Here is a 15,753-nt window from a genome sequence, read left to right on the forward strand (position 1 = left end):
TTACAACAAGAGTTATAGTACATTCGAGCCCAGGAAATGGGCACTGTCTGCCCAGCGCAGCCTTTCCCTGTGCATCCCATCCCAAATGCTTGGGCTCTGCCCCATGGCATCACCCTGCAGGCAGCAGCCGTGGAGCCAAAAGGCTTTTTGCTTTGATATGGGGTGAGCCCCCCAGGTTAAGGTACCCAAACTGCAGCCTTCATCCTGCACACAACACGTTTCTTTCATACAGGTGCACATCAAACAACCTCCCCCACCATTTTTAGCTTCACCACCATTTTTGTTTGCCTGAGAGCTCAGCTCCAGGGACGGGAGAGAGGAAGGAAGGAGCACTGTTGTCATTAACAGCTCAGTGTTTGTTCTTCTGACAGCGACCACAACCATCGTGTTTTAATGTCACAAACCTACCCCAACCGTAACAACCTACAGGCAAAGTTTATACCTCAAACAATGCAAGTCAGTGTTTTGACATCGAGGCACTTGTTTGATTCCTACCCAAAGAGCTTCCTATGCGCAGCATGTGGGGAACCACTCAGCGCTGGTGAGGAAATTCTATTCATAGAGTTGTGAGGAGGGGCAGCACAGGAGAGGGGAAAGGCACCATCACAGAACAAACAGGTTACGAAGCTCCAAAGAAAAGGGAGAATGGAAAAGAGCACTGAGCGAGGCAATGATGGGCTCACAGCGGTGCTGTGATGTGTTCCTTAAGATTCCCCTCTTGGATAAGTAGCCTTAAACTACAGCATCCCCTCTTGAGGACAACTGTAGAGAATTAGCGAGCCCCTTAATGACTTCCCCATTTATCTGTACCTTCAGACAGAAAGCAAGATGACTGCAGGTCGGGGCCTGTATCTGACCATGCTCTGTGGCAGGTTTCTCTGCAGCTGAATGCATGTGGGCTGTTTGTTGACAGCTGCTTGCACTCAGCTGTCCCCATCCAGATCCATGCAGGTGCAGCCCAGCTGGAATGGCCAGAACTGCCTCCAGCTGACCAAGTCCATCTTTGCAAACGAGCGGGCAAGTCAGTGCATTCCAATGGCACCACGTTTACTGAAGTCAGATAAGGTTCCCATTTAAAGCAAAGAGAATTCGGCATCAGCAAACTGCAGGAGCGCCTCTGCCAAGCGCACAATCACTGCTGCGAGGGAACAGGGCGGCTAATAAAGGGAAGAGATGAGAAGTTGAGCAAAGCAAGCAGATCTCACAATGCAGGTGTCGTTATCTGCGCCTTCACATGCACCAAATTACCTGGGGTGCATCAGCTGCGGCTGTGCTTGGCAATTCCATCTGCAGGACAGACAGAACAGACTCCTTTCTTGGGAGGACTTCAGAGTTAATAAAATCGTAGCAAGTCTGAAAACTCAGCAATTCATAGTAATTATATATATACATATTTCTTTCATTTTATCACATTACAGCATTGCAAGGTAGAGAAAAAACGGTGTCCATCTGCTGCACCTCGAGGCGCTGCCCACGTCTGCAGTCCCCAGTGAATCTCAGCCTTAAGGGTTTTGGAGCCTCACTACCCTCAAATCACACCATCATTAAGGTTGGAAAAGACCACCGGGATCATCCAATGCAACCATCCCCACCCCCAACCATACACCCTCCTCTTATCCACAGCCCTCAGTGCCACACCACACCACACTGATCCCTCACCACTCACAAGCATCATCTCCTACCACCCAACCTCAGCCCCGTGCTCACAGAGGCTTTCAGCTGCGATGCCGTAAAGCACACAGCACACTTCCTGCTCACCAGCTCAATGCGAGCATCAGTGAAAGTTCAGCTTCAAACACCTGGAGCCAAGTCCAAATTCTTTCCAGAGGAAGATAAGATAGGGGAGAAAAATCCTTTATGCAGTCAAGGACATGAAGCAATTTCTCATCCACCTACGTCCGCTTTCCTGGATGGGAACACGCTCTGCACTTAACTGCTTCCCAGCACTCCTGGGATTGCTTGCTCTGATATCCTCTGGGCAAGGACATCCTCCATCTTCTGCCCGTGCACTGAGAGCAGAGCACAGACCTGTCACACAGATGTCCCCAGTGACATCGCAGAGCACCTGGGTCAACGCACAGGAGGAAAAGAAGAGTGACTGTATGAGATGTGTGGCTGTCAGCTAGAAATAAACATCCTGCAGCGCTGGCAAAGCAGTGAGACGTGCAGATCACAGGAGAGCATCGACCAAAGCGTTCAGTTCTTGAGCACTTGGTTTAGGGTAAATTGGCTGTAAAGATACAAAGCCACCGCTGTGTGAGCTGTGCTCTGTTCAATGGAGTCACCATCCAAAGCAGAACCACCAAATGTGGGCTGCTGTAATCCACGGCTTCTGTAAAAGGGCACTTCTCATCCCACATCCAGCCATACCTCGGTCCATACCTCATGTGCCCCAATCAGCTCAGGGCTTCCCAAGCCCTAAAGGCTCCTACACCACATGCCAGTACAGCTCTATATCCGCTCCTTCACTTTTCCACCTTCCCTGCTCAATTCTTGGATTAAAGACCATCATTCAAGTGGTCTGCTTTTACAATCTGGAGTCAACGTAAAGAGACGGACACCACTCCTAAATTACAACACTTTATTGCAGCATTGGCAAAGGTCAGATTTCTGAAGCTGGTGAAGATCGGGCGGCATTTCGTTATGAAATGTTACAATTGTACAAGTCTCCCTTCCTACATGCAGAAACCAAAAAACAGTGGTAAAAAGAACTTCAAAAGAGCTAGAAAAAGAAAAACAAAGGAATTAGTAATAACATACAGGTGAGCTCCTTAACTGAATCAACTACTTCTACCTGAAAGCCAACAAAAACCTACACTAATAAATAACAGATTGTCAGGAACAGACCAAGAAACCTCACTTCTACTAAGAAACAAAATGAAAATCCTACTTGTTTCCAGACTTAAATCTCTTTTTTTTGTTTGTTTTTAAACTTTTTCATGTGTTTGTTTCAATAGACACAGAGGTTTACCAACCCATGGAGATCAACGCAACATTGGATCCGCTCCTCAACCTCCCCGTGACGCTGACTGGCACGTTTTGGTTTTCAATGGTACATACAATGGGCTCAGCTATATATCCCTGTCCTTAGGCTGGTGTCAGGCTGTTCTAAGCAGGATGAGTCAACACCCCGTGTTAATCAACTTCACATTCTATTTTAAACCTTAACAAACATTTTTAACTCCTTGGCTCCTAAGTTTTCCATCCCTCCCCACTCCCCAACCCATCTTTCCTGCTTGTCTGGCAGCGAAAGGTCACTCCTTAACCAGAGGTTTGTGAGGAGTAGCTGATGTTCCACAACAAGCTCTCCCACGTCTGAGTTTTCTTTTGCATTTTGCTGTTTGCTCCACATTTTTTCAGCTGTAGATTCGCAGCCCCCGAAGAATATCCTTCCAACACAAAGAGAATACAGTTTGCATCAAGCGTAGAACTTTGTTTTCCCCCACACTGAGCCATCGAGACCTTTTCCATTCCAGTGTCATCCATCTGAGCTTCAGGTTGATCGCAGTTTTCACTGAGCTGCTTTGCTGGTCAAGCTGACCATTTCATTCATTGACTTCTGGCTCCTATGAGAAGAGTAACCCTCACATGGTTCCCATTGCAAAAAGCTTTTTTTTGTTTTGTTTTGTGTTTTTTTTTTATTTGGCAGGCCATGACTGGAAGCTTCCACGTGTTCTGTGTGGGTTTTGGGGGGAAGAGAGGAGGCTGCTTCTGCCCCGCGGCCCCAGCCTGGCCCAGGTTTCCATTCTGAACGCTCTAGACTGACATGCTGAGATGTGTCCACTGCTCTCATTTAATTGCTGGAGGACTCCACTATCCACAACATCAGAGATACAGGACCTAATGAAATGACACTTGCTGCTGGATCAACGTCTCCTAAGAAAAGAAAAGACCAAAAAAAAAAATAGTTTAATGTGAAATATCCCCTCCTGCCCCCATTAGCAAACACTGCAGTACACTGATATGCCTGTAGCCTCCACGTACTGAAGTCATATACTTCTATGACCAGTACACATCTTACAAGAGACCATGCAGGACAAACTCCCACAAGGAAGCTGCACCATCACATATTCAAACCTTTTACAATGTAAATAAATCAGGCCATATTCTTTACATTACTGCATGAACCTCAAGCTTTTGTTAAACAGTAAGTTAATCTAAAACTAGCTTACAAGATACAGCACTTTTCACATTTATTTGAACAGAGAAGGTTTCCGCAGTGGTTTGGTACTGCTATGTATCCTCAGCTGCACTGCTGGTAGTGGCCACATACGCCACACGACACAAAGATGCGGGGTTTTACCTGGAGCAGAAAACTGGGACTTGTAACAATGCTCAGAAACACTAAACCTCAGTACATGTGAGGAAATGAGAATGAATCCGTTACAGATGAAATGGGAAGAATTTAAGTTAGTGAGAAAACACCGATGGGAACAATTTCACTGTCTTAACCATGAGCAAAACAACACAGCTGAAGTGATGGTCTTCCCATATCTTCAAAAAGGATGGAGAAGACTGTAAAGAAATGACAACTGAAGATTTCAGAAGATAAAGCAAGAAATACATCAGTCCATCCCTAAGACACTGCCACACCTGCATAGGGGAATGGCTGCCAGCCGGGCTGAGGTGAACAGGATAAGAGCAATCTGATTTACACTGCCCTTCTGTGGCTTCTGACATTCCATTAATAAGTGAATGGAAAGCTTCATAATGTAACAGTGGTCAGTACAACAGCTATGAGAGCATGATGTAAGAATTATTCTCATCCAGCAGCTGGAACAGGAAATCATGAGCTTAAATTCACATTTTTCCTTATTAGCCATACTCTCTTTTTTTCAGCATTAACAAAATACTGTTATGAGAATATTTGGCTAATAAAATCCTAACATCCTGTTATTACCTTCATGCTTCATTCTTCTTTATTAAAGGGAAATAAGAGTCAGATGCAAACTGGAGAGCTGAAATTACCAATTAAGTATGATTTAGTTTGTCAGCTTATGCACGCATCCCGGTGGGCCTTTTGACGATGACAGGTCCTCTATCCTTGGCTACACTTTCAGAACAGCAGTCAGTTTTGAGATCACTGGGTGTTTTTAAGACAAGGTTCAACTCTACGGAATGTTTTTGATTTGCTGAAGACTCCTCTCAGTGTGATTCTGTTTTCTGTCTTGGGAGCTTATGCTTGAAAGAAAATCATACAACGCGGTTATTTATTTTTCCTTCTTTGAGCTAAGCTGTTTAATGGATCTCAGTCCCCTTCAAACATAGGAAAAGCACTTCCCCAGTGCTGAAGAACAGCCCCTCACTTCACTAAAAGGAGTATTTTCCTGACAATATCACACAAAGAAACACTGTTGTAAATTCAGTGTTGCTGAAGTGTAACGGTTGGATAACCAGAGTCCTCTTTCAGTGCTACAGACCTGGAGGTAAGAGTGAAGATGGCTGCCTGCCGAGTTCTGCTGAAGCAAACTGAGGAATTCCACTTTTAATTGGAGTCACAGTAAATTACCTTTAAGGTCAGTCAGCCTTACATGTTTGTGTCCCAGAATGAATCCTTTCCATGCAGGATTAATACATCCTAACGCTGGAGGCTACAGGAGCAGGCAATTACAAACAGCAGTAAGCTGTGATTTTTGATGCGGCGTTCAGCTCCAACCAAATAACAAGAGATGTGTCAAAAGTGGGAAGGCTGGCTGATTTCACAGCAGAAACAGGTTATCAGTAAATAACAGTAAATATTACAAAAAGATTTTTCTTATTTCTGTGACGCCTGTGTTACAGACACTGGCATCCACTCACTCTCCCACTTACTGCAGTGTTATTGCAGGTGAAGGGGCTACAGATGTGTTTGTAGTGGGGAAACTGCTGTCAGGCAACAGGGTTATCTTTATCATTTATTATGTTAGGGCCCTGCTAGACCAAGATAGAATCACAAAAACTCAAGGTTAAAGAGCCCTCTGGAGGTCACTTAGTCTGCTGGGCAAGCAGGGATACCTGCAAAATCAGATCCAGCTGTCAAGGGCCAAAAAGATATAGAGATACAAGAGAGCTCTGGCACCTCTGTTAATTTTTGAGTCAATTATTATGATAGAAAGACTTGGATGCACCTTCCTGAAGGATGTTTGAGATGTTGGTCCTTAGGGGGATGTTTAGCAGTTAAAGTACCAAAATCCTCTCCTACTCTTAGCCAAGCAATACCCTCATCTTGTCATTAACTTCCAGAACCTGTCAGACGGTGCTTTACAGCAGAATCTATGAGAGTTACTCACTCAGATCTTCCCTATCCTCATACAACTTCTCATTCTAGATTTCCTCTCTCAAAGAAAAGGACAGTTATGTATAACCTATACTGTGCTAGTAAAACATGGGCAGACTCAGTCTTCAATAACCAAAGCTATGCTTAAATATCCTTTGCTGTGAGTTCAGTTTTCCTTCCACAGACTAACACGGCTCAACCAGTGCATAACTACAAACCTGATTGTTGCACTATGCTGCAATTAAAGTCTGCCCACTAAAACTAACTTCCTGGTCTTTGCTCTAAGGAGCTTATAGATTAAAGGGAACAAAGAGCAAATTGCATAACACAAAATTTATCAGAATTGCAAGCACGTGGCACAAGTATCCGAGCAAGCAAACACTGATCAAACTGTTCTCAGGACAATGTCTGACCCAGCTTAGGGTAAAATCCTATATTACGTTTTCCATAAAACATTTGGGAAAAAAAAGCTTCAAAAAGAACCACATAAACTGTTCAAGTATCACATCTGCTGGGCATGCTGCTGTACTTCAGCAGTAACTTCAGAGTACTCCTTGCACAGGCTGCAAGGTATGGGAGAAAGATGACAGAAGTCTACAAGAGAAGACTGCACAGCCAGCTATGAAACACCTGCAGGTATTACGGCAATTCAATGTAAATCAATTGTTTTTATTTCTAGGGCAGTATTAGGCCGTAGCGAAATAAAAAAGGTGAATGGGCAGCATTACTCATTTTATTGAGCTACATTTAGTTACTTTAAAACACAGTCCTTTATCAAAAAGGTTTTTCTATACAAGCAGAAGGGGACCCAGTGGAATAAGAGATCAGGATGCCATAAAATGCTTACAAGAACATACCAGAGATGCTGGTGACACTGCCGTGATGTAACACATTATTAACTTATTTCTAGCTTACAAAGACAGACCCACTTGGTAGGTGAAGTTTTCCCCTGCTCTTCATTGCTCCATTTTTCCACCTCCAAAATACATGTTTAAAAAGAGAAATGTGAAAGTACTGCATCTCATCCAAACCTCTGTCTATTTAGTTTTGTGCTGCAGAGTTCATTTTATAGCTTACTCTGAAGATTACTTTGAGTGAGAAAAGAGACACAGAGATTATATTAAAGCCATGCAGCAACTATTAAGCAATGGTTAAGGAATGACTACTAAAGAATAGTTCTCATGTTAATCCTCTTTTTGGTACGCTCCTGTGCACCACAAGTGAAAGGTTTTCTCATCCCTTCCCTGTATTGGCTGTATCTTCTTTCCCTTCGGGCTTTTAAATACTTGACAGAGATCTCAAGGCCACCAAATTAAGATCAGAATCATAGAATGGCCCAGGTTGAAAAGGACCACAATAATCACCCAGTTTCAACCCCCTGCTGTGTGCAGGGTCATCAACCACCAGCCCAGGCTGCCCAGAGCCACATCCAGCCTGGCCTTGAATGCCTGCAGGGATGGGGCATCCACAGCCTCCTTAGGCAACCTGTTCCAGTGCGTCACCACCCTCTGAGTGAAAAAGCAGCCCCCTCTCACTAGGGAAGTGGACTTGCATCTTTTCCCCTGTAACAAGAGGCTCAGCTCTAATAACCACTTCATAACTGACAAACAACCCTCTGCCCTCCCAGCCTCTGCCAAGGACGTATTCACAGGCTCTATGTTAGAAGCACAAAATGCTACTCAGGATTTTAACAGAAAGGAAGCAACCAACAGATCTACTTGAATTACGTAGATCATTATCTGTCTTGATTATGGAGGTAATTACTTGCCCAGAACCAGAATTAAAACATTTAAGAAGAGTGTCCTACCTCCCACCAGTTTTAAAGATTAGATCTGCATTAGGTGCTCCCTTTGGATGCTGGTAACGAGGCCGCCGTTCACGATTCGTATTTGCTGGAGCTGGACGCTGTGCCAGAGACTGCAACATTTCTGTAATGTCACACAGAAAGAAAGTTAAAAACACATTTTCTATACATCTTATTGAAGAGGAATTTATACAGGCACATTAAGTAGAAAAAAAAGGCATCTTATTTACACTTCACTACGACTGGGTCAACATTTTGCATGCTATTCTACCACAGCTTTTTGTTTTCTCTTTAAGAAACTGCACAGACAAATGCACAGTACCCCATAGTGTGAACCTGCATTTCCAGATGTTCCTGTAGAAGGAATTGCCAGCAGCGGCTTTCATCACAGGTGCTTCATAATGGAGCTATGACAGTTTCTTTCCAAAAATATCAGCCATTGACTGCATCAGTAAGGAGGGTTAAAGGTTCACAGCACTGTCAGGAGCCATAGCATAAAACTGCCCTGAAATAGCAACACTTGGACAATGATGCTCTCAATTAAAAACTCAGTGAGAAACTTGTCCTAAATTAGCATCTAGAAGTCGCGTCTTTGTCTAAAGAAGCCCTAATAGGATCGTTTTACAGAGAAGAGACACCTGAGGAGGGTGACTCAGCTGACCTACATTGCACCAACTGTTTTCTGGCTGGGATTTTTCACTACATGATCAGTGGGAAGAAGCAGGTGGATGAAGGAAGAGGCCGCAACAACCACTTTATCCCTGGATACTCAACTTTTGAGCAGTTCAAGAGAGGTAAAATATGATGCGTTGGTGATTGGCAAGACTTCATTTCATTGTTGTTAAGACACAAAATTACTCTTTAGGAGTTAATGGTTATTAAGTATCCAAAATAATTACAAATACACAGCAGGAACTTTCACATGATCTCTGCTTACATGTTAGTGCACTGAACAGAAATACTTCTTACAATCTACCTGTACAAGACTCTTCATTGTTCAATGGAATAACAAGAAGTGGATTAAGCTGTTAAACAGATTACATTTGAAAGTCTGCTCTGTCTGGTTCTCTAATCTCTGCCAATCTCCAATCTGGAACTGCAGACACATCTCATTGCCTGTAGGAAACAAACTTCCACCACTCTCCCAAAGACTTGCACAAGTCAGAAATGGAGTCTCATGGGATTGTACGCTCATGTATGAAATGCATGCAAAGCTTTCAGTGAGCTACCGTCCAGTATTGGAGAAACTATGAACCTATGAAAGATTTAAGGCACAGTATTGGTGTCAATGGTTAGCAAACCATGTCAGAACCTGGAAAAAAGGCAAAGAAAGCCATTCAGGACATTGAATGGCCATGTTTGTGAACATCAGAAAGTAGCATCTTACAAAGCAATTCTGTATACAGGATAGATCTCCACAACAAGGCAGTGATAAGATCAGGTAGAAAATAAGAGATTATGGTACACTGTCAGGCTGGTGCTGGAAGCAATGAACCATGTACACGTCTGTCCTCTTTGTGAAAAAGAACCAGTGGAATTTGTGGAAAGTCAGTAATTGAGAAACAGAGAAAATGAGAAGCTAAAGGAAAGAATAAATGGCAGAAGAACACAATGGATTAGCTGGGCTGAGGGTGCGCTGCCCATCTTCTAGAGAAGCAGCATCTAATTCAGACTTGTACTTTGGTGTACAGTCACCCAGTACCGAATGAATACATGGCTACATTAATTTGCCTGTAACAACAATCAGCACTACAAAATGTGATTTATTTAATAGTACTCTGAAGTACTTCACACAGGTGAATTTTCATTCATCATGGCTTTTATCATTTACATAGGTTAGGTACATATGTAAGGACGACCTTGAGGAACTCTATTAGTTCTAACTCCCTTGGTAACTTCAAAGCCCGAAACAGAAGCTTAAAATCAACCCTTTCTTTCATGTCTGTGTATATGCACCAACTTGTTACAGGCAAAGACTCTTCAAAAGGACCAATCAACCACAACATTTTAACACACACATATATACTTAAAATTGTGCAAACACACATACACACAAATAGATTTAAACAGGAATACTACTTGATTTGTGTTACTTATTGGGAATGAAGAGAAATGAACCAATTTTAAAACTGAGATCAGTTACAAGAAAAGCTGTTTCTTCGTTGTTGATTTCTCCCTTGAATGAACACCTTACAAACAGCTCCTAGAAAGAAAATCATCTAAGAGCAAAAAGAAATTGCTTACTGGTTAATAATCAGTATTAATCCATTAATATCAGGTGCCTTATTCATTTCACTACGAAAAAATGAACGTGATCTTTTTCTGGATGGGAAGCACAATTAGAAGAAAATAATGCATTAAACAGACTCATTCTTAGAGATACCCACAAATTCATAGGTCAGGTTGAAATAAACCAGGAATACAAACACCCTGACCACTAGAAAAGTAGTAGAATTGTCATTAATGAGGGAAACTCATCAGAAGTCTGAAAAAAGCATGTAAGAGTGTAATTCTGACATCTACTGCTTCTTTTCCATGAGGGGGCTTTATAAAAGGCAGCGTCTTGGAGGTGTTAGATACCGTGGGTTGATTTTATGGGGATTTATTTTTTCCTCCTCCCCCCAATTAGAGCTGCTTTAATTTAAATTTTTCCATTTCATGATGAATAATGACCTTTCACTAAACACATTAAATGAGATTTCCTGATAATTAACTACTCATCCTGTGATTACCACCAGATTGCAACATTCTTACAATAAAAAAATAAAGAGCAGGAACTTCAGAGACGTTAAATGGAAAAGCTAACGTAAGAACTGAATACCACCAATTTCGTTTTGACTTTGTTTGCTGTTTGAGTAAGCCAAGGAAAGTTGAGCCTGAAACAAAACTCAAATATATTCAGCGCAGTAGTTTAGGGGATACATAGAGTTTGTGGTACTGTTTCCATTTGCCCCCTTTCCAAACTGCTTGTCTCTGTATCCTTAAAAAGGGATCATGAAATTGGTATGAAACTTTGTTAATATGTTCTTCCTGCATTCCAGACTTGTAGAGCTCCTGGAACATCCAGCAACATGAAGCTGAGGGGACAGATTCCATTTATTAGGCAGAGGTTTCCACTTAATATTTTCAAGTCTTAACTTCAAGACTCAAAATACTTTTGTCTATTTACACCTAAAAACAAGAGCTTTAATTGTACAGAATTAATGTTTCTTGCATCCAACTCAATTCTCTTCCAGTAACTGAGACAACGCCACAAACAGCAGATTAATGTTGTGGTAGGCCTTTTTGAATTGTTATTAAAGGAAACGGTAATCCCATTTCTTCTACTCTTCCAAACTAAACAGAAACGCTCATATTTATTGAGACCCACTTTAAAACTCTCTTTCACTGAAGAGCTGCAATAACTGTTGAACACAGAGAACAGGGAGAATGCAACGAACAATGAACCAAAGTAGAGTTTTCCCATTAAGTGCAACAGATGAATATTCAGAACTCGTACTGCTAATTATCACGGATATTTCTGCACACCTTCTGATGATAAAAATGAGGTACGCTCTTATTTTCTTACCCTGGTAATCTTCTTGTTCCTGGCGTTCATTGATATCCAAAGTGAGCTTTTTCATCCGCATTCTCTCCTCCTGCTCAGCTTGCTGTTGGTTCCAGTGGTTTGCAGCAAGTTGGGAAGACATTGGTACATTTAAGATCTTAAACTGCAAATAAAAATATATTTAAGTGCCCATCACGGAACAACAACCTAACAAAAAAATGCCCTACATCAAAAAAGCCAAAAGACAGAGTGAACAGTGGTATCAAATTTAATTGTTTTCTCCATGCCAACAAGCCAAACATCTACATATGCACACAGAACGCATTACATCCATCTTAGGTTACTTTAAAGGTGAGCTCAGTACTACCCCCTCAGAAGTACTGTCTGTCTAAAAACTACAACTGAGATTTCGAAAGCTGTCCATGGAAAAGATCTTTGTTAAGCTTTTATTTCCACAGGAGAACATTCTAAATTTATTTCACCCATTTGTGTTCATAATCAAATGCTGTTACCGTCTTGGATCACTCCCCTTATGATGCTAACACTTATTTCCCCTTGTTCTCTCAAGTTTTGTGGCTGATGCTAAAGGGTGATTTCCAATAATGGTGTTTATTTCTACTGCTACAACTTCTGTGGGTTTTGTCACACAACTTCTGTACAGTGACAGGACAACTATTGTTAGACTGGTCTATCCAAAACCTTGTAGGCAATGCCCCATAACGTCAGGCTGAACGCTGGCATGTGAACTGAGCTTTTAATGGGTGGATGTCAACTATGAAAAATCAATCCCTAGAAGGAAGCCCATCAGATTTCATTTTCATCAGTAAATACTTCCTTACCAGCAAAGATTTCTTGATGCAGCACTACCTTTAGCAAAGAGCAGGAGACCAAACATAATGATAGGAAATTATTAGGTTGACACTGCAGTGAGGTGGTGATGCTTACCATGTGATTCATGATAAGAAATTACTGTCAGCCCTCCAGGTTGTCTGGATAATCTTTCTGCCTGTGTTTAGAGTTCTGAAAGCTTACAGCTAGAAGTTATGAGTAAATCAGGTATCCAATACTGCACAACTCAGTGCACATTCTGCGCACAGATGTTAGAACAGAATTATAAGAAACAATTATTTCCAACTCCACCTCTTCTTTCCTGCACAGTAGTCAGTTTTAACAGGAAAACAAGCTTTTTTTCTCCTGAATGCAGAACTATGGACAAAGAAGCCTTTCACTGACTCAAGAGTTGGAGTAGTTTGGTAGTCCAGACTTCTTTTTTTTTTCCTTTTTAAAACATTTCTAGAAACACTTGGTGGAGTTTTGGCAGGAAGAGCCTACTCCCAAAAGCAAACAGTGGGGGAAGAGGGAGGGAAAGCTACTGAACAAGTTCTGCTTTCTTTTTTAAGCCACAGAATGCCAGCAATACTTTCCCCTCAGAGTACAAAGACCCTAAAATTGTTGGTAACTCCAGATATTCCCAGTAAATTACCCTGACAGAGCCAAACACTGTGGGGGTTTTGGTTTTCATTTGTTTGTTGTCTGAGTTCTCTAAATCCCTTTCCTACTCAATGACAATAGTTAAGAATTCCCTAATGAAACTTATTTAAAACTTCATATGTAAAAGCTTCATACGCAAAAGCTTCATATGCAACTTTCAAGCCTCAGAAAAATAGAATAACCCAACAAATGCAGTAAATTAATCAGTTAGCCAGTACTAAACTTAAGTTGTATAAGCCTACTCAAGCAGGTAACACCATTTTTGCTCCAAAAGAGCTTAGGCACAGTATTTTCTTAACTGAATAATGAAGCTTAAAAAGCAGATATGGAATCACACTTACTAGTTCCACTATTTGTGGTAACAGACCTCACTTTCCACACAGATTCATAAAAAGCAGAAGATTCTGTTTCTGCTTTATATACCTCAGCTACTTCAGACTAGAGCAGAAATTCAGGTAACAAACATCAAAAACAAAGTAAATAATTGAAAGGTGCTGACTGAGGGAATGAAACAAAGCCTTATTTTTGCAGTTCACAAACTCACTAGAGTCATTCGCTTTCATCATCAGTTTACACAACTGAAAAGACAAGTTTTGTCCTGATTTAGGTCTTTTAAAGACATATATGTGCATATTTATTTGTATATTGTGCATTTGCTGACCTAGCAACATTCACACATACACATGAGAAAAGAGCTAAGACAAATGTGTTTGGCTGCATAAAGCAAGGTATGATTTCTGTTAATTTGTTTTTTTAAAATCAACAAGATTTCATAGAATTACAGAGATGGCTCCGTTTCCATATAAACCCTGAAAAAATTCATCCAGTTCATTCTGGAAGATACCCCTAAAACAGCCCTCAGAGATAATGACTGCTTCGCAAGTAGAACAGATTCAGCCAATTGACTGTTAATTAGGAAAGGAAATTTAACAAACATTAGATATGCTGATTTGAAGCTGAATGTGTTCTCATCAATATCTGCAGAATCTGAGATTTTGCAGTGATTCTTCACCTCTCCTTCCCCTCCCCTTTCAACTTTCAGTCAGTCTGCCAACTGCAAGCATTCATCTTCAACAGGATTTAATAGACAGAAAACACTGTCTTACTTTACCAGTAAGTGTAATCAGCAAACAAAATTAACAATGGTGCGATTTAACTACAGAATTGTTACACTTGATTTCTGTTTAAAAAAAAAAAAAATAAAAAAAATTCCAGGGAACTCAATATAGTATTTTCTGTATTTGTAAGTTAAGAGGTCTGTACCTTATTCAGAGAAAATGATGAAGAAATAAAACATCCCCTGTCTGTCAAAGTTGGTCTATGACTTAAAAAGTGAAAGTTCCCTCCTCCCCATTTGAAGGGGAGAATCTATGCTTGACACAGTCTCTTACCTGCTGTTTGTTGCCTTTTCGTGTTAACATGACGAAGGGCATGGTGTCTCCAGACTCTGACTCTCCTTCCCCACTTCCAATTGGGGGACCCTTCTTCAGTTGGCTTTTGAGATGCAGAGGAATAGCAACATCCAGCTGATGCACTTTAACTGATTCACCACTCCGTTGCTATTAAAAGAAAGTAAACTGCATGAATGATAAATGCTTAAAATGTCAGTAAGTCTGTCAATGTTCACGTGTTTATGAATGAGAAAAACTTTAGCATTCCAAGAACGCAGAGTACATATAAATAAGTTCACAGGGCGTTACTGCATTTTCCTCTGGCTTCCTTGCTTGTGAAGAAGGAAGTTACAAGGGCAGAATACTTAAAATTTAACTGTGAAGGAAAAACAACTTAGAGGCTTGAATGGACACTTGAGAGCAAACATTATGTATTTTGCAATTTTTGCTGCATACTATTAATGTATTCCTGCACTCAGGGTTTGCAGTATATTTAGTATATTAATATAGTATATTTTCAAATATTTACCTGATGTGATTGACAATCCTATACAGCACATTAAATAAGTGCAACTACATTTTAGACCTATTAATAAAGCTAGGCTTGGGTAGTCTATATTAAAGTCAAAAGCACTGCCTAATATCTGATGCAGTTATTCATCCAATAAAATACCTGTGACTATGTCATATTCACTGGATGAACTATTAAATATCTGAAAGCAACTTATCCAAGCGCATCAATTGCAAAAGAGAGGTCACAAGGAAAAAAAAAAAAGTCATTCTTTAGTATTGCTAGATTTGCATTAATCAGTTACTTAAACATGAGTTGTACAACTACATCAACTGAAGAAAATGAAACTTATACCTGAAGATTTTCCAACATCATTTTATCTAACGCCTGAATGAAGTCCTCATCTTCTGCACAAGGGACGTGTTTAAGTCCTCCTCCTTTAATCATTACTTCCTATTACAATGGCGGTTAAAAAAAGAACAAACACCATTACATCAATATCAGAAATATGAAGATTCAATTTAGAAGTAAAGTGAAAAATACTGCTGTAGCTTCCATGACATACAAAAGTCTTTTGAAAAGTTACAAAAAGTTGAAGGCTGGATTATTTTCTCAAACTAATATTCTCTGAAACTTGCTGCATCCATCATTGTTACGAAGGTCGGTCACTCATAACGTTCTGAACACACAGCATGAGCATCCATAAGACTATACACAGAGTTGACAACAATACAAGGAGATATCTACCCCCCA

General features: G+C 40.9%; 1 protein-coding gene across 4 annotated transcripts in view; it reads right to left on the reverse strand.

The window, feature by feature from the left end:
• Positions 1–2,567: 2,567 nt before the first annotated feature.
• Positions 2,568–15,753, reverse strand: part of UPF2 (UPF2 regulator of nonsense mediated mRNA decay) — a 48,590-nt gene continuing 35,404 nt past the window's right edge. For 2 of the 4 annotated variants that reach the window (XM_015869361.2, XM_015869531.2), the window contains 5 exons: positions 15,355–15,453; positions 14,490–14,657; positions 11,629–11,770; positions 8,064–8,184; positions 2,568–3,876 (listed from right to left, as the gene is read on the reverse strand). In XM_015869361.2, coding sequence (XP_015724847.1) covers positions 3,867–3,876; positions 8,064–8,184; positions 11,629–11,770; positions 14,490–14,657; positions 15,355–15,453 — 540 coding nt within the window. In that variant the 3' untranslated portion in view covers positions 2,568–3,866. Of the gene's footprint in view, positions 3,877–8,059; positions 8,185–11,628; positions 11,771–14,489; positions 14,658–15,354; positions 15,454–15,753 lie in introns of those variants that run through there. The other 2 variants (XM_015869616.2, XM_015869447.2) reach the window with 1 other exon arrangement.

Source organism: Coturnix japonica, chromosome 1, assembly GCF_001577835.2.
Source record: "Coturnix japonica isolate 7356 chromosome 1, Coturnix japonica 2.1, whole genome shotgun sequence".
NCBI lineage: Eukaryota > Metazoa > Chordata > Aves > Galliformes > Phasianidae > Coturnix > Coturnix japonica.